The sequence below is a fragment of the Chiloscyllium punctatum genome, chromosome 16, assembly GCF_047496795.1.
Source record: "Chiloscyllium punctatum isolate Juve2018m chromosome 16, sChiPun1.3, whole genome shotgun sequence".
NCBI classification, from domain to species: domain Eukaryota; kingdom Metazoa; phylum Chordata; class Chondrichthyes; order Orectolobiformes; family Hemiscylliidae; genus Chiloscyllium; species Chiloscyllium punctatum.
Genome location: NC_092754.1, coordinates 22,268,185 through 22,286,368, shown reverse-complemented (window position 1 = coordinate 22,286,368; position 18,184 = coordinate 22,268,185). Strand labels below are relative to the sequence as shown.

Here is an 18,184-nt window from a genome sequence, read left to right as displayed (position 1 = left end):
AAGAAGTTACCAATTGTATTATATTTCTGTAATATAGGAATATTTTTAAAGAAATAAATAGCTTTTAAATGCAGAGTTGACTATTAATCAGATTACCATATGATGTTACAAAAGGCTGATCTAAACACCTCATGGTATTTATTTGTGCTGTATGCCCCTGCTTCTGAGTGGGAGGGGGAAATATTGGCTTGCACCTTGACAAGATGAAAAATAATCACATGCCAGGTTCAGTGGTTTCTGCAAACGTAGTAGACTGATGTCAGAAACTAAGCTGTGACCATATAATAACCACAAAGGTAACAGAGTAAATGTGAGGTTTTCAGCATTTTAATGACAAATGTAGTCTGAGAACTGCTATGCTGCTGCTGATCAGAAAATTCACCACAAGTCTGAATAATTTTCTGAAATTTCACCAGAAAAAGGAACATCAAATAGTTCACTTTGAACATTGCACTATTTGAAGTAGAATTTGATATACATTAGGGTCAAAGTCTACATCCAAACTAGGCATGGTTTGAACCACCTTTTGGTGGGCACATTAAGTCCCTTAAACATGTAAATATTGTGTTGTGCTGCCCCAAGTAGGCTATGATCCTTGTTTCCCAGTAATTGGATCTTGATTGTTTAAACTAAACGTTTTGATAATTTATTTGTGGGTTGTCAGTGCTGGTGGCTTGGGAGAAGTTGGTAGTGAGCTGCCTTCTTGAACCCTCCAGTCCATGGGCTATAGGGAGACCCAGAATCAAACTGTTATCATCAAATACAGCCGGGAGTATAATTGGCTCACAGGCACCCTTGACTGATCAGCTCGGTTAGAAACTGAAACCAGTTCACTGACCAAACGCAAGCAAAGTACTGTACCGCAGATGCTGGGAATCAGAAATAAAAACCGAAAGTGCTGGAAACATTAGCAGATCTGCCAGATCCGCGGAGAAAGAAACAAAGTTAATGCTTCCAATTAACTCTTGTTCCTCTCTCCACAGATCTCGCTCGAGATGCTGCGATTAAAGAGCAGCTGGCAGTTAGTGTTCCTAAACTGTTTTATAAGATCTGTCATTGTATGCTTTTTAACGGGATGTGGCGAGACTAGAACTTGCCCATCCCTAATTTTCCCTACCTTCTTGAACTACTGCATTCCTTATGGTGTTTTGACGTCCATAGTGCTGTTGGGTAAGGGGTTCCAGTATTTTGACCCAGCAACACTGAAGGAGCAGCGATCTATTTCCAAGTCAGCATGGTAAGTGGCTTGGATGGGAATTTGTAGGTAATGGTTTTCCCATTTATCTGCAGCCTTTATCCTAGATGATAGAGGTCATGGATTTGAAAGGTGCTGTGCGAGGAATCTTGGTGAGTTACAGCTTTGTATCTTTATGCTGTATACAGTGTATTGCTGTGGTATTTCAAGGATTATTTGAATAATGAATAAAGTAACATACACATTGACTGGCAACGAAAGAGATTGGCCCCTTTTGGTGGCGGATGATGTCCTCAGCATACCCATGCATGCAGGGAAGAAAATCAAAACTTGTGCTTCGTTTGATCAAATTCAATAGTTCACAGGAGTTGGAAATCAGTAAAAGCTCAATCATTTAGAGGAATTGTGCACTGTTGTCAAAATGGTTAAGACAGTAGCTGACGTGGGGAGAGACCTAGAGCACTATTTCAATTATCAAGACACGTGTGTTGCTCTTAGACAGGCGCATGCGCAGGCGGATGGGATTAGTTTAGAATGGCATCCTGGTTGGTACAGACAATGGTGGGTCGAACGGCCTCTTCCTGTGCTGGATATGTACAACAGGCCTGAGTGGATCAAGCCAACTGGCTGTCGTTAACCTGGGGAAGTAAAGAACAGAATTGAAACAAGTGCTGTGTGACATCAAGGAAATAGAACTCTGACTTACTCGGGGAAGTTTGAATGATTCAGCTCCACGTAATATACTGTCATTCAGGAGAAGTCACGCACTTCTCCATCAGATATTTCGATACTAAATTCAAAGATCTCTTGGCCACAAATAGAGTCTCATCAATTATTTCGCTGGTTCAAAGCCTCCCTAAGATATGTTAGTTCATTGAGGGTTAAATAAAACCTTAATCAACTCCCATGTTCGGAGGATCAGGTTGAAGCAGGGTCTGCAGTCCTCGACAGAAACTGCTTTTCCAAATAGGAATTATCTTCTGTCCCAACTTAACACGGGATAGGACAGAGAATTAGGTGGAATGTAATCACAGGCTACAGTTTGCACCGAGTGTTCAGCGTAGTGTCCATCCATAAGACCATAAGACATAGGAGTGGAAGTAAGGCCATTCGGCCCATCGAGTCCACTCCGCCATTCAATCATGGCTGATGCGCATTTCAGCTCCACTTGCCAGCGTTCTCCCCGTAGCCCTTAATTCCTCTAGACAACAAGAACCTATCAATCTCGGCCTTGAAGACATTTAGCGTCCCGGCTTCCACTGCACTCCGTGGCAATGAATTCCACAGGCCCACCACTCTCTGGCTGAAGAAATGTCTCCGCATTTCCGTTCTGAAAGTGTCGCTCGTTAAGTGGACAGCTCTCTCTAATCATCATCATTATTGTACCTCCTCGATCTTATAGATCAAAGTGGAGGGCACAGCACTCTTCAAGATAGAAACAGAGTTTCCAATCTTATAATAACACGCATTTGAAATTCCGCTTGCACAGCTTTGACGGATGGCTGAAAAAACGAGGCTGGGCCCAGGAATGGGATCAACTGTTTTACATCAAAGGGGATTTCAGATGGAGGCAACCCCATGTTTAGGAAACTGTTAATCAACAGGTTTTCCTGGCTGCCTGAGATAAAGTGGCCAACTCAGGCATTCAATTCCCTGTACACTGGCAAATTATTTATTCAGCTGAAGAGATCAGCCAGTGTTCGGTATCTGATGACCAATTTCGGTCACTGGTATCTTGAGTTGATACTTCAGCTGAAACGTCATTTTGACGGAGCCTGAAGTGTCACCTTGACTGTAATCAAGATGAACACTGACCTTCCTGTCACAAATTATTTTACAAGTGATCTCAATTCGTGTTTGAGTCATCCAGAAACCGCAAAGGATGTGCTCGTGACCGTGAGCAAAAGGTGCAAATCCCTGGTACTGATTCAACTAGAACACAGAGGCTTTGACACATTCTGGGCTATTTTACGAGAAAAAAAGATGCCTCAAATTCGATTGCCATCTCCAAATAGTCAGCAGTCCGGGTCTCAAATGAGAAATCCGACTTCAGAAATAACTGCAAAAAGCTGAAGGTTTTCCCACTGAGAAGGGTCGGGGCAGGTGAACCCTCGTCTTTTCTGCCGAAGGCAGTGAAGGACAAGTCAGTTTGGGCAAGGATCATTAATGGGTATAAGGTGGTAGTGTCCTTATCACGGACCAGGAGGCCCCGGGTTCAAGTCCCCACTGCTCCAGAGGTGTGTTATAATATTTCTGAACAGATGAATCAGAAAAATTGACAACATTTTTAAAAAGCCAAATACACCGTTTCCTTTGTTGGGGAAGTCCAGTCCAAGTAGGCATGACCTGCACTAAGTTAGAACTTAGGACATTCCTTGGTACTTCAGAAACCCCTTAAAAAGAAACAAAAAGTAGGATGAGGGACTCTTGTGGTGCAATGGTAGTGTCTCTACCTCTGAGCCCACAGACATGGGTTCACGCCTCACCTGCTCCAGAGGTGTGGGTAATATCATCTCTAAACACATAGAAACATCCCATGTTACCCTACCAAACACCTGTTTGTCCCTACCCACCTACTCTAGACCCAGAACTAGACAAATTCCTAACCAGTGTCATAGAAGCATCGTAGCTTTATGTTGAACACCGTACCACGAAAACAGGATATTCGTTATGACCAGTACTATATCAATAGTTAAAATATTGGTTTCAAGAGACAATGATGACTAAAACATTGTACATCTTCTACTACCCACTTATTAAATGGTGGGAAAATAATATCTGTACAACTGAAAATATGCCAGTAGGCGTTGATGCTTTTCAAATGTTACTCAGTACAAAAGTCATACAGTAATTTAGCAGTTATACACTTCTACCCACATCCAAAAATAATGGAAAGTTCATGCAAATTTCAGCAGGAATATTGAAACACATACAGAAAATAGCTGTGTGATAGACAGGCAATCATCAGTTCTGTGGCTTTTAATGGGAAATTCTAATTCCACTAAGCAGCAAATGGAGTTCAGAGCAGTCACAGCTAGAGGAGAGTAGGTGTGTCTTCATAAAAAGTAAAGGAAATTTCCAGTCACTTTATCTAAAGATCATGATTCACCCATTGGGAAGAACGAAGAATGACCTTTCCCTGAAATTCTGATGAATATTCATTTTAGCAATTTTTGAGAAGATTTGTATCTCAGGTTGACGCTAAGTATGTAAGTTAGCTCACTGAGCTGTAAGGTTTGTTTTCTCCTAGTTTGTCCGATGTAGTGTTTTCAGACGTTTCATTACCCATACTAGGTAACATCATCAGTGAGAGTCTCTGTTGAAGTGCTGGTGGTATGTCCCACCTCTCTACTCATAGGTCTTGGTTTCTTAAGGTGGGTGATGTCATTTCCGATTCTTTTTACAAGGGAAGGTAGATAGGATCTAAATCCATGTGTTTATTGATGGAGTTCTGGTTAGAGTGCAATGCCTCTAAGACTTTTTGTGTGTGTCTTTGTTTTGCCTGTCCCAGGATGTGTGTGCTGTCCCAGTCAAAGTGGTGTCCTTCTTTATCTCTTTGTAGTGACAATGGGTCATATCTTTTGGTGGCCAGTTGATGTTCATGTATCGTGGTGGCAAGTTTCCTCCTAGTTTGTCCGATGTAGTGTTTTTTCTTACAGTTCTTGCATGGTATCTTGTAAATGATGTTAGATTTCTGGTAGTATCTAATGTTTCCTTTAGTTCCATTACAGCAACACTTTTGGAGAACGATGTGCAATTCTAGTCTCTTTCCTATTGGAAGGATGTTGTGAAACTAGAAAGGATTCAGAAAAGATTTACAATGTTGTTGCCAGGGTTGGAGGATTTGAGCTACAGGGAGAGGCTGAACAGGCTGGGGCTGTTTTCCCTGGACTATCAGAGGCTGAGGGATGACCTTATTGAGGTTTTTAAAAGTATGAGGGGCATGGAAAAGATTAATAGATAAAGTCTCTTCCCTGGGGTGGAGGAGTCCAGAACTAGAGGGTATAGGTTTAGGGTGAGAGAGGAAAGATATAAACAGACCTAAGGGGCAATCTTTTCACGCAGAGGATGGTACATGCATAGAATGAGCTGCCAGAGGAAGTGGTGGAGGCTGGTACAATTGCAAAATTTAAAAACCATCTGGATGGGTATATGAAGAAGAAGGGTTTGGAGGGATATGGGCCAGGTGCTGGTAAGTGGGACAAGATTAGGTTGGGATAAGATTAGGTTGGGATATCTGGTTGTCATGGACAAATTGGACTCAAGGGTCTGTTTCTGTGTTGTACATCTCTATGACTCAAAATCATTCCGAGGAATATAGTGGATGATTTGCTTTTAGTTCCTAAACAAGATACAGGAACAGGGAGACCAGAATGTCCACAGATCTAAAATTCACGTTTCAAAACATTTTTCACAGTGTACCTAAACAGCTTCACACTGCCCCTCTCAACCCAGCCTCTTCTGCACACCTTCATGTACCACATGCTCTGAAACCCTGGGCAAATTGTTTAACATAAAACGCAAGAAAACACACTTGGAGAAAAGAGGAAGGTGAATCCCTGTGTTACATCAGGCCAATGTTTCTTCTGCTGTCATAAAATAGCCTGGGGAATTCATAGTGGACAGCATTTCCCCGAAATGGCCCCTATTGGACTTTGCAAAAAAAAAATCTCAGTCAAGGAAAATCCCAAGATTCATTCCTGGTTTGTGCTGAGGTAACAGATTCCAATTCAGGCAACCCTAGAACTTATTTCAGCGTTACAAGGTTAGGAAGGTCCTCAAAATGGCAAAATTGCAAATTTTCCATTTAAAAAACATAATAATTATATTTTTAGGATTTATACTTTGGGTTTTGCCATATATTAATTTGGTTTACACATTTTCAATTACTCATGCTTGAGTCCCAACCATGAGTGTCTTTCTCTGTCTGTAAATTCAGCTCAGCCTTTACTAAACAGCAAAACCTGCTTGATCATTGCTTTTTGAGACTGGATTAGCTTATAGCAGTATAAAGTCTCACTTCAGTCTTCAAAACTGATAATGCATCACAATAGATCATACTTATCTATAAAGTTTAAAATATGAAGTGAAACTATTACACAAACAGCAAATTGAATAACAAAGTTATACATCAACAATAAAGCATCTTTCATTAAATTCACAAAACACAGTGTGATCAAGGATTATAATTCAATGATCTACACAACTCCTTTAAATGTAGTATTTCACATCATTTTCGGTAATCTCCAACCCATCTTTGCCTGGCTTATCTGAATTCCCAGAGTCTGTCTCACAGGATATTCTATTAGGCAGCTCTATGTAGAGCAGAAGAACCTTAGCATCCTGGAAATGAATGACTGGGCTGTCGGAAACTAGATACTCAATACAAACTGCATTAAATCGCAAAGCCTGGATGCACGTGTGAAAATTGAGCATTAGATTCCAGTCAGCTCAAACCTGTTACTAAGGAGGCCACATAATTGGATCAGTTTAGGAAACGTTTAGCTGACTTTTAAATTCTGCAAAGGCATAAAGACTAGTATTTTAAAAGAAAGATAGTGATCAAGTCTGCAACTTTCACACACGGGTCATTCACAGAATGCTCTGACAAAGGGAATTCCTGTATCTCGCACGTAAAAAATGTGTTCAAGTTAAAAATTGGTTGCAGTGAATGGTTGAGAATGTGGTCGGGTATGAAGGTTTCAGCATCTGCAGTATTTGAAGCTTTAGCTCTTGGTATGCAAACACCAAGTGTCACTACACATTGAGGTTCTGCTTGGCTCTGGTGTTAGAAAGGATTGGTCTGGTCATATTGCTTGGAACACTCCAATTAAAAAGGACCATACCATCATTCATGTTGAAAAATTTGGAAGGAAAACCCTTTTGGTCACATGTCCATCAGGCAGTGGTCAGCATGTAGCGTCCTTGAGACCCTGCGGGCAAAGGAGAGGGTGGATCCTGACACATGGTTCCCTGAGCAGACTAACATTCATTTGACAGAATACCTCATCACCAGAACTCTCCAACAAATATCAAGACATAGCTTGGCTGGTGGTGAGAAGGTGGTGACACTGCCTGTCAGATCCTTCATGCATGCCCAGTCTCTGCGCACCATCGCACAGACTGTCACACATCCTTCTGGAATGTGCCTTTGCAAAGAAGGTCTGGAGAGAGATGCACTGGTTTTTGTTGAGGTTTTTCCCAAGCAGCTCAGTGACACAGGACTCTGTGCTCCACATTTTGTTCCCCAGGCTGCACACCGAGACAAACATTGACTACGTCCGAAAGACCATCATCTCAGTGAATGACTGACTTTTTGGTCTCCTTGGGGTGCAAAGATCTCAATTGCGTGTTGCAGACTGGCACATTCCAAGGGACAGGACTATGTGCTGAGGGACGCACTAAACCTTGGAGCAGCTGCTGTCAAGGTACATTGGTCTTTCGCTAATATCTAAGATCTTTTTGTCAAAGTATATAGCAAGGGTCTGTTCCGTTCGACATCCCCTCATATATTTACTGGGAATCCACATTATTTCTTGTCATGTTTTGTTAAACTGATGGATGAAGCTGAGATGGAATATCATAGTTTTATTGGATCCTATGCAATGTCCAAACTGAACTGCTCTGCATTGCATCTAGAGATAATGTATGGTTAAGTTGTTTTGCAATAAAATTTAAATTCATAGCTTTAATGGGAATGAAAATAGTTTCTTGTCACGTTTAGACTTTGTGTGCGATATAAGTGAAGCTCAAAATTAGGAATGCCATCACATTAAGCATAGTCTAGATTACAGTGATGCTGGAAAAGCACAGCCGGTCAGGCAGCAACCGAGGAGTGGGAAAATCGACGTTTCAGGCAAAAGCCCTTCATCATGAAAACGTCGATTTTCTTGCTCCTCGGATGCTGCCTGACCTGCTGTGCTTTTCCAGCACCACTCTAATCTAGACTCTGGTTTCCAGCATCTGCAGTCCTTGTTTTTACCTATCACGTTATGCATTGTCCGAAGTGAACTGCTTAGTATGGGAGCTGTGGAGAAGTTATATTTTTGCAATGATATACATTGCCCGCAGTGGGATGGCTGGACTCTGGGTGAGTGGTGCCGAGCTCTCTAGCTTCTGTGGACACGGTGGTGGCCGATCAGGTTGGACGCGCTCTTGAAGCCCTTGCCGCACTGCAGGCAGCGGTAGGGCCGGTCCTCGGAGTGCGTGCGGTAGTGGACCTGCATGGTGGAGGTCTGGCGGAAAGCCTTGGCGCAGATCGGGCAGCTGTACGGCCGCTCGCCGGTGTGGGTGCGCCGGTGCCGCACCAGGGTCGAGTTCTGCTTGAAGCCGCGGCCGCAGGTCTCGCAGCGGTAGGGCGGCTCGCCCGTGTGGGCCCGCCGGTGGTGCGCCAGCAGGCGGCCCGGGTTGGAGAAGCTCTGGCCGCAGGTCGGGCAGCAGCAGCAGGACGGCGAGGAGGAGTCCGGCTCCCCGGAGTGAGTGCGCCGGTGCGTGGCCAAGTGGTGCGAGTGCAGGAAGCGGCGGCCGCACGCCTCGCAGGCGAAGCGCCGCTCCCCGCCGTGGATGCGCCGGTGCTTGGACAGGTTGGACGAGGTCTTGAAGCTCTTGCCGCAGTCCGGGCAGCGGTAAGGCCGCTCCTCGCCGTGGATGCGCCGGTGCACCGCCATGGTGGAGGACTGGCGGAAGGCCTTGCCGCACACCGGGCACGGGTACGGCTTCTCGCCGGTGTGGGTGCGCTGGTGGGTGACCAGGTGGTGCAGCTGCACAAACTCCCGGCCGCACAGCCGGCACTTGTACTGCTTCTCGCCGCTGTGCACCAGCCGGTGGATCAGCAGGTTGTACGAGGTGCTGAAGCGCTTGCCACACGCCGGGCAGTGGAACGGCCTCTCGCCCGTGTGCACCCGGCCGTGCCTCTTCAGGTCGCAGTACTGCTTGAAGCTCTTGCCGCATTCGCTGCAGATGAAGCGCTTCTGGCCGTACTGCCTGGGCTTCTTAGCTGGCCCGGCTGCAGGGAGCTCGCCTTCCGCAGCCTCCCCCTCTGGCTGCCGGTCAGTCTCTGTCAGGCCTCCTCCTGCAACACAACAGGCGCATGTTAGCTCCACCACCCTCCCTCACGTACACACTGTGACCTCTCTCTCCCCCCCGGGCAACACGCCACGATTCATTCTTCTCCTACTAAATCCATCCAGCTCCTACAGCCGCAGTTTCACTAGGGAGACAACTTGCACATTACTGCTAGGATAAGAGCCTGGTGCTGGAAAAACGCACCCGGGGAGCAGGAGAATCGACGCTTCAGGCAGAAGCCCTTCCTTCAGCAGGAATGGCGCTGAGGGATTCCTAATGAGATGCCTGGAACGGTAGTAGAGGTAAAAAAACAGAAGTTACTAGGGAAGCTCAGCAGGTCCGGTAGCAATTATAGAGAGAAATCAGAGTTCAACATTTCGGTTCTAGTAACACTTCCTCAACTCCTAGGTTTTGATGAAAAGTCACGAGACCCAAAACGTTAACTCTGATTTCTCTACACAACTACTACCAGGCCTGCTGAGCATTTCCTGCAATTTCTGCCCCTTGTTTGATTTACAGCAGCTGCAATGATTTTGCTTTTCTAAAAAAAAATTTAAGAGGCATTTAGTGACAAATAGGCAGACCATAGAGAGATATAGACCATATGCATAAAAATGGGAATTGTTTAGCCTAGCATAATGGCAGCATAGATATGGTGGGCTGAAGGGCTTGTTCCTGTGCTGTATTCTTCCACGTTCCCTATTTTTCAACAGCAAGTCACATTCCCTGCACCCCCACTTTTTAATGCCATGTACACAGTATTGCAAGTCTACAATTCTGGAGTCTGGTGTATGTACAGTCAAAGGAGATGGCTGGTAGCAGTAGATGTTGCCTTCAATAACAGACACTGAAGCTCCAGCTGAGATCAGAAGCACAGAGCCCCGATGCTTAGATAAAGCAGTATTGCTTCCCAAAATTTCACTGCACTAGATTACCAGAAGCACTGTACTACCAGATTCAAAACACTTTCTCTATCACCACAGATGCTGCCAGGCATATTGAGTTTTACCAGCAGTTTGCATGCTTGGCTCAAATTTCCAGCATCTACAGTATTTTGCTTTAACTGCACACTTTGGCATTTCTCAACCACTCACCTTGAAAGAACTGCCTCTTGATTAGCTGTCACTTGGTATAATGAAGGGGCTACATTACCAATAGAAGAAAGAAACACTAGAAGTAGCTGAACATAAGCAGAAAAAAGGGAACCATTGTGCACAGTTTGGCCTATTTAAGAAAATATATTTCATTGGAGATAGTTCAGAGAAGATTTGTGAGGAATTGCTTTTTGAGCAGAGATTAAAACAGGCTCTACCCACTGGAGTTGAGAAGAATGAGAAGTAAGGTCATTGAGACATATAACATCCCTAAGGAGCTTGACATGGTAAATACAGAGAGGAAGCTTCCTCTCCTGGGAGTCTAAAACCAGAGGATGTGGTTGCGAAGTTGGGTGAGTAGGGGGAGGTGACACAATGCAATTTAAAAACTGAAATAAAGGAGGAATTTCTTCTCAGAATATGGAGCATCTTTGGAACTCCTTGCCACAGAGCTGTAGTTAATGGTGTCTGTGTAACACAACATTGAGATAGACATACTCAAATCAAAGATTATGGGAAAAAGGCAGGAAAATGGAAGTGAGGAATGTTGGATTAGCCATAATCTCAAGTGGTAAAGCAGGCTTGAGGGGCTGAATGGCCTGCTCCTAATCCTATTTATGGTCTTAATTAACTCAGTGTTCTTCATGGCCATAAAACACTGGCCTGTTAGTTGTATGGTCACAGAATAAGGATAGTGTCTGTAACAGTATAACTACTTCAGCAATCAACTGAAAATAGCACTCAGTAGTGCACACCTCTGCCACGTTAATTCAACATTATTGTAATCACACACCTCTTCCTGGGAGGTTCTCCCTGTCTGGTTAATGTGTTGTATTACAAAGCTGAAAAAAGTAATACTTTTTAAAAAGACTTCACAACTCCAAGTCTTCAGGCTAATCCAGATTCAATAACTTGCTTTCTCTGCTTACATTTTGACAGTGGTTAACAAATTTCACCACAACAAAACCACATTCCAAATATAACAACCCAATGTTAGCACATCTCTTAATGAGTTCCAGAATCCAGATCTTCACCAAAAACTAATCAATTTGTTTTTGGGTCTTACCCCATCTTGTGCTAAGTATTGTTGAGTAGTTTTTGAAATATACCGTTTACAGATAGAGACTAACAAACAGGGGTGGAAATACTACTTCTGATCACATTCCGGACAGGGAGGTGAAGATGATGATCCAGCATTCCATTAAAACTACTGATTGTAGTTTATCACCCATATGATGCTCCAACCCACATTCCACTGCATATATTTTTGAAAACTAAAACACGCTTTTGGAATTGGGACCCACTCCAGGTTTAAAGAAAGCTGCTCTATCACGTTCAAAACAAGGTAGACAACTGCTCTCCTGTCTGAACACCTGAAAATGTGGCACAAATTGTTTTACAACAACATAACCTTCAGACAACAGCCTATGAGAAAATAGAGTGGTAAATAACTTGTTGCAAACACTAACAGATTTGTGTTCAGGGCATTTAGGTAGCTAGTCCAGTTGAGTTCTTGGTTAACATGACACCCCTGCCCCAGGCTTTTAAAAATATGGGATTCAGCAGCAGGAATACACAATGTCAAGGGCATTCTATTTATTCATCATTCTTAAAAGCATTAACACAGTTCAGGTCATTAAAATTTACCATTAATTTGCTGCTTAGTGTTTAGTTTTATGCTGGCCCCTTTAAGTATCCAATCACAATGGATAAGGAAATAAAAGTGACTCATGTTGCATCTGAACTCTATATTTTCACGATCCAACCCCCAAACTGTGGGATTAAGGGGAGGAAACCATCAACCTTTAAACTAAACTGAGTTTGTTAATGTATCATAAGTAACACTTCAAGTAATCGCTAATGAAAACCAATTACAAATGTCAGTGAAATGGTATACAAGTGGTTTGATTTGTCCAGTGAATTGGTTGAAGGAATTCTAAGTTATCAGAGCAAGTTAGACTTAGTCAACTTTTTTCCTATTTGATTTTGATGTGGCTCCCTATCGAAAATATTATTCTTATATAAAATTGTTTATGTATCTGTTGTTTGTCCAATGGACTCACATCACATTTTAAATTGAGAGTTTGATGTTATGCAACACGTATTTTCCCCCCCAAACTCAGTTCAACAGATCCTTAGGACAAATTCCATTTGTTTCTAAATAATTAGCAAACAGGGTTTTTTTGATGTCCAGAAGATATCACCATGAGCTCAACTACATCTCAAGACAACAATGGATACTTTCAAAACACACTGATTTTCAGTACCATCTGAGTTGGGGGGCAAGAATTTACAGCAAGGTTTGTGAAAACAATCCAAAAATGTAGCTGTTTCATCAGTGCTGCTCACCTAAGTGGCCATTATCCAGTTGTATGTTACAATGCTCAACAGTGAGGTGGGTAATATATTAAAGTATGATCCCATCTTCAGATGACACATAAGTTCTGAAGAATCATACTGAACTCAATGTTAACTCTTTCTCTCTCTTTAGATGTTGCCAGACGTGCTGAGTTTCTCCAGCACTTTTTATTTCACATAACACATTTGCTTGTGCAGGTCATGAGTGTCAGACTGTGGAATTCTATCTGACTTTTGTCTTGTTTAATGCTCCAGCATGGCATGCTTTATGCAACTCTCCCTTCCTGCATAATGGCTGATTAAAATCAGAACAAAATCTGCTCTGACATACCCTTTTAATAGCAGAATTGAGAATGGATTTGGGGATATGTGGGAATTAACTGTCCTGAAATCTGGTTGCAGATTGACATTGCATTCAGGAAAAAGGGAAACCTGACTTTTATTTTTTTAAAAAAAAGTGCTGGAGAAATCCAGGCCTGCAGCATCTGTGGAGAGGGGAAGAGTGTGTTAACATTTTGTGTCCAGTATGGCCCTTATTCAGAACTGGGGAGGCAAGATAAATACGTGAAGAAAAAAAACTAGAAGATTATGCTTAGAGAAGAGATGAAGTAGAACGGGAAGAGGTTGGCTTGGTTTATAAACATTAGGCATAGAATGGCTGTGCCCAATAGCCCATTTCTGCGCTGGGAATACTAGTAGCTGAAAACAAATGGGAAGAAAATGCAACACCAAAACAAATGAGCATGTTGCTTAAAAATCCAAAATATTTTCTCATTCTAAAACTAATAGCTGATTTGTTATAAAACGCAATCCCATTTTATCTGCAGCTGGATTTTACCTTCCATTGTCTGCAGCAGCTCCAACAATGTCCTGCAGCTCCCACCCACAATGCAGCACCACGCTTCCGGACATGCGTAACACATACTAGCTGACCGCGGCAGGTAGGACACATTCCATCGCCCTGAGGATTCTGGGTAAAATACCTCCATTGCTAAACGAAGGCGTCGACCTTTTAAATGTTTATATTTGTGGTTCTAGTTATCATTTAAATTTCAGTGAACAATCGTACAAATTTCGGAACCACCAAAAGTTGCGAATAAATACTCAAGCAGATTTTCTTCCCATTTGTTTTCAGCTAGCTAGTATTCCCAGAAAGCAGAAAGAAAAGCAGAAAATGCTGAAGTACTTTGGGTCGAGTAATATTTTTGGACGAAGACAGGGTTACAGTTTCAGGTTAATAACATTTCAACAAAAGGATTGGTAGAATTGTTTGTTTTCTTGACTTGATCAAAACTGCATAGGAAAAAGTTAGTGCATAAAAGAGAATTGCCAAGAAAGAAACATTATTTGAGAATCAAAAATTGAGTGGCAGGTTTGCTAATCTTAGTCGATTCCATTGTTTGGAATGCTTACATTTACTGTCCTACGCAATCTCCCAATTTTGCTATCATTTGTAAACTCTTATAATTTCAATTTCTCAGTAAAACCTTTGCAAAATGTACAGTCCTGCTTAAGATGAACAAGACTGTCATGTTAGAGTAAGGGAAGGATTATTACATCTGTAGTAACATTTTTCTACAGCTACAATTAAATGCAGAAGCTTGGTTAATAGTCAGAATAAAAAAAAATGTACCAACCAAATCAGTTCTTAAGCTATAATCAACCAAGAGGAGATAACTAATTTCAAATCGATTAGTGGTAGGAATATTACAATTGATCTCAATATCCTTCAGCTAGAGTATCTATGCATTGTTATCCCATGACCACTGCTAGAAAGTGTACATGTACAAATCAATATAGTCCCTTTCAAGAGCTTAACATCCCAAAATATTTTAGTCAATTAATTACTGTTGACAAATAGTAACCATTCTCAAGTTGGCAAACACAGCAAGTAATACAAACATCACTTAGAAATATCAGTACAAAATCATAGTCTCCCTACCTCTTGGCCAGGATGCACATCTGCCTTGGGAGGTGTTCCACAACATCTTAATTAATTTTGTTTGAAATAACATATCACTTCTGTATGGAAGCTTGCTATGTTTCAAACCAGTAGTTCAGCATGTAATTGAGGTTTACATTCCATGGCAGTGCTGAAGGGTACATGGTGAGAGACTGCTTCTCCAGAGGACACTAAGCCAAAGCCCCATAGTCATTTGAAGATGTTTAATTTGGTTTTCACCTCAAATATACATGTGCACTGTTTCCAGCAGAACTCAAATGGGTAGTGATCAGGAACCTTGGCTGGTTTTGCCAAAATTATATCAGAAACTAATTATAGTTCCTCCACAACCCTCTTGGATAAGATCACCAAACCCAGTAGACTGGGAACCAACCCAAGAGATTTGGTTTGCACTGAGTTACCAAATAAATGAGAAAGTTCTAATATCTTTCAAAATTAAATCTGATCCTAACAGACACTTGTTTTGCAGGCTATGGCCATAGCTTGATCAGATTAATTGCTGATACCTACTTTTGCAGAGGTGGTGAACCTTCTTCGGTGAGCTGCTTTTATTGGTGTGGTGATGGGTTGTCTCACTGTAGTGAGAGGGTGACTAAGCCACCAGCAATGAAGGAACAGCAATCTACAGTCAGATCAAAGTGACACGTGACTTTGAAAACGTTTTGGAAATGATGATTTTCCTATGACTTTAGCATTTTCCTTTTGTAAGGCACTCATGTCAGCAAAACAAACTGCTCACCACAAGAGTATACACCATTTTAAAGTGTCAGAACAAAAAAGTTTACCTGTCCAATACGCAGAACTGATTAGTGAACTGATCGAGGGATTTCCATATCCGTATAACTCATTTGCTCACTAAATTAGAGAAGCTGAAATCATAGTACGTCTCCAAAGTTTAAATTTTGTTTCCTGGTGTGGAACTGATTTTGAATGAAACAGAACAGAAAATTCTTTCTACAAGATTATTATCTCTTTATTATCTCTAAATTACTGTTGTCCTACGAACAATCAAATTGGATACTTTCCTCATGCATATAAGAATACCAATGAAGAATGAATACGAATGAAATTTTTGTTTTACCAGGGAGTTTGTCAAACAAATTGCACCACCTACTGGTGGTATGTGCAATTACATGAGATAAGTGCAAGATTTACATGTAGAAACTGTCGAGCCTTCACAAAGTTAGAAGTAATTTTAGAGATTGTACACTAATCATGACTTTTAACTGGGGTGTTTTGACACTTCGCTCTTCTCCAATAACTTTAGCTATCTGTCAGAATCCAGTACCATCATACATTAAGTAATAATGGGAGGTTCCCATTTTTCCTATTAAATCACCTAAGTGTCTATTTTCCTGCCTTCACCTGATGTTAATCAATACAAGGACAGCAGTTTTACCCGTACAACACTGGGCATTTGAATTATTACCTTGTTAAAAAGGGCCTGTTGCCCAGCAGGGCGAGCAGATCCTAAATGCCTCAAGTTTAGAGACAGCAGATTTAGGAGGAATTGAGGAGGAGCGTCTTCACCCAGAGGGTTGTAAATCTATGGAATTCCTTGCCCAGGGAAGTAGTTGACACTACTTCAGTAAACATTTTTAAAGTTAGATTTTTTTAAAAACAATACAGGGATTAAGGAATACAGTGAGAGTGTAGGTAAGTGGATCTGAATCCACAAAAAGATAAGCCATGATTTTATTGAATGGTGGAGCAGACCCGAAGGGCCAGATTCTGGATTAGTGGTGCTGGAAGAGCACAGCAGTTCAGGCAGCATCCAAGTAGCTTCGAAATCGATGTTTCGGGCAAAAGCTGAAACGTCGATTTCAAAGCTACTTGGATGCTGCCTGAACTGCTGTGCTCTTCCAGCACCACTAATCCAGAATCTGGTTTCCAGCATCTGCAGTCATTGTTTTTACCTCGAAGGGCCAGATGGTCTACTCCTGCTCCTAGTTCTTATGACCCCTAAATAGATTTTTGACTGGAGCCTACAGCAACCAGAACAAAAAAAAAGGTAACTGCCAAATCATTTTTTAGAGTCTTGCCCACAAGGGCAGGAGCAACATTTTGGTTGTGCTTTAGTCTAGAAGTGCCCATGTTGAGACATCTAGCCACCCAAAGCAAATGATAGGGTAACACCGAGGCTACAGAGAAATTCAGTTTGCTTATTAGTGTTCCCGCATCTCAAAACTTAAACGTATTCTAACAGTTTGTACATCAATGACAAATCAAAATTGTGCACAATTTAATCCTCTTATACATTGAACATAATGACTGAAATTCCAAAGATTCAATTTATATCAAGTCGACTTGATATACAGATTCAACATGAAAAATTTCTCACAATATTCAAGAGGAAGATGGATAGTTTCAAGTCCAAAAATTCACACTATTAGTGTGTTAAATTTAGATAAATTCATAACTGAATTAACAAAATAAAAATCTTCCAAAAGCAGGTCAAACCCATTCACATATGGTAGCCAAAAACAAAAATCAAAAGATGATTTTTCTTGATCAAAGATTAATGCTGATTAAAGCTAATATTCAAATACAATTAGGGAAAATATAAATCCTGGTAACAATATTGATCTCAGTGCATGTAATCATCAAGATTACCTTCTGGTACTCGTCATGGAATTAAAACCCATAATTGTGAAATAACACTTATGTTTTTCTATTTATTTTCTCCAGTGCCCTTTAGACAGCAGCTCTTCTGGGGTAAATTAGCACAGCATCAAGTGTTCATAGATCAGTCTTGACAACAAATAGCAGCTTCAGGGACCACAAGATGCATCATAGTGGATCTTATCTTACATTTGCTCAAATTCCATACTGTCAGTTTCCAGCATCTGTAGAATTGATATATTTCCATTTCCCTAGCCTTGTCATAGCCTGGTGCTGTTAAACTGCAATAGTGAACTCATGTTCTATATGGGTATAAACAAAGATTACTCATTCCCTCAATGCACAGCTGATTACGTGCACTGCCTGTAACCATATACCATAACAGTCCTTTTTTCAATCCAAATGTTTGCTGCCCTTAGTTGATACATTCAAATTGATCTGAATGACCATAAAGACAAGGAAAAGCTGTTGTGGTTCTGTTCGCCGAGCTGGGAATTTGTCTTGCAAACGTTTCGTCCCCTGTCTAGGTGACATCCTCAGTGCTTGGGAGCCTCCTGTGAAGCGCTTCTGTGCTGTTTCCTCCGGCATTTATAGTGGCCTGTCTCTGCCGCTTCCGGTTGTCAGTTCGAGCTGTCCGCTGTAGTGGCCGGTATATTGGGTCCAGGTCGGTGTGTTTGTTGATAGAGTCTGTGGATGAGTGCCATGCCTCTAGGAATTCCCTGGCTGTTCTCTGTTTGGCTTCTCTATAATGGTAGTGTTGTCCCAGTCGAATTCATGTTGCTTGTCGTCTGTGTGTGTGGCTACTAAGGATAGCTGGACCAGCTATCCTTAGTAGCCACACACACAGACGACAAGCAACATGAATTCGACTGGGACAACACTACCATT

The 18,184-nt window shown here is 41.9% G+C and overlaps 1 protein-coding gene across 1 annotated transcript; it reads right to left on the bottom strand.

Moving 5' to 3' along the window:
* Positions 1 to 6,001: 6,001 nt before the first annotated feature.
* LOC140487053 (uncharacterized) lies at positions 6,002 to 13,755 on the bottom strand. Its single transcript, XM_072586483.1, has 2 exons — positions 13,550 to 13,755; positions 6,002 to 9,266 (listed from the first exon to the last, which is right to left on the bottom strand). The coding sequence occupies exons 1-2, from the start codon at positions 13,698 to 13,700 to the stop codon at positions 8,305 to 8,307; spliced, it is 1,113 nt and encodes a 370-aa protein (XP_072442584.1). The 5' UTR covers positions 13,701 to 13,755; the 3' UTR covers positions 6,002 to 8,304.
* Between the last annotated feature and the right edge of the window lie 4,429 nt (positions 13,756 to 18,184).

Excerpts from the sequence above, each read along its gene's own strand:
- LOC140487053 (XM_072586483.1), bottom strand. The coding sequence starts at position 13,700 with ATGGAGGTATTTTACCCAGAATCCTCAGGGCGATGGAATGTGTCCTAC. Across the intron at positions 9,267-13,549 it reads GCTGCTGCAGACAATGGAAG|GAGGAGGCCTGACAGAGACT; the intron begins GTAAAATCCAGC and ends GTTGTGTTGCAG.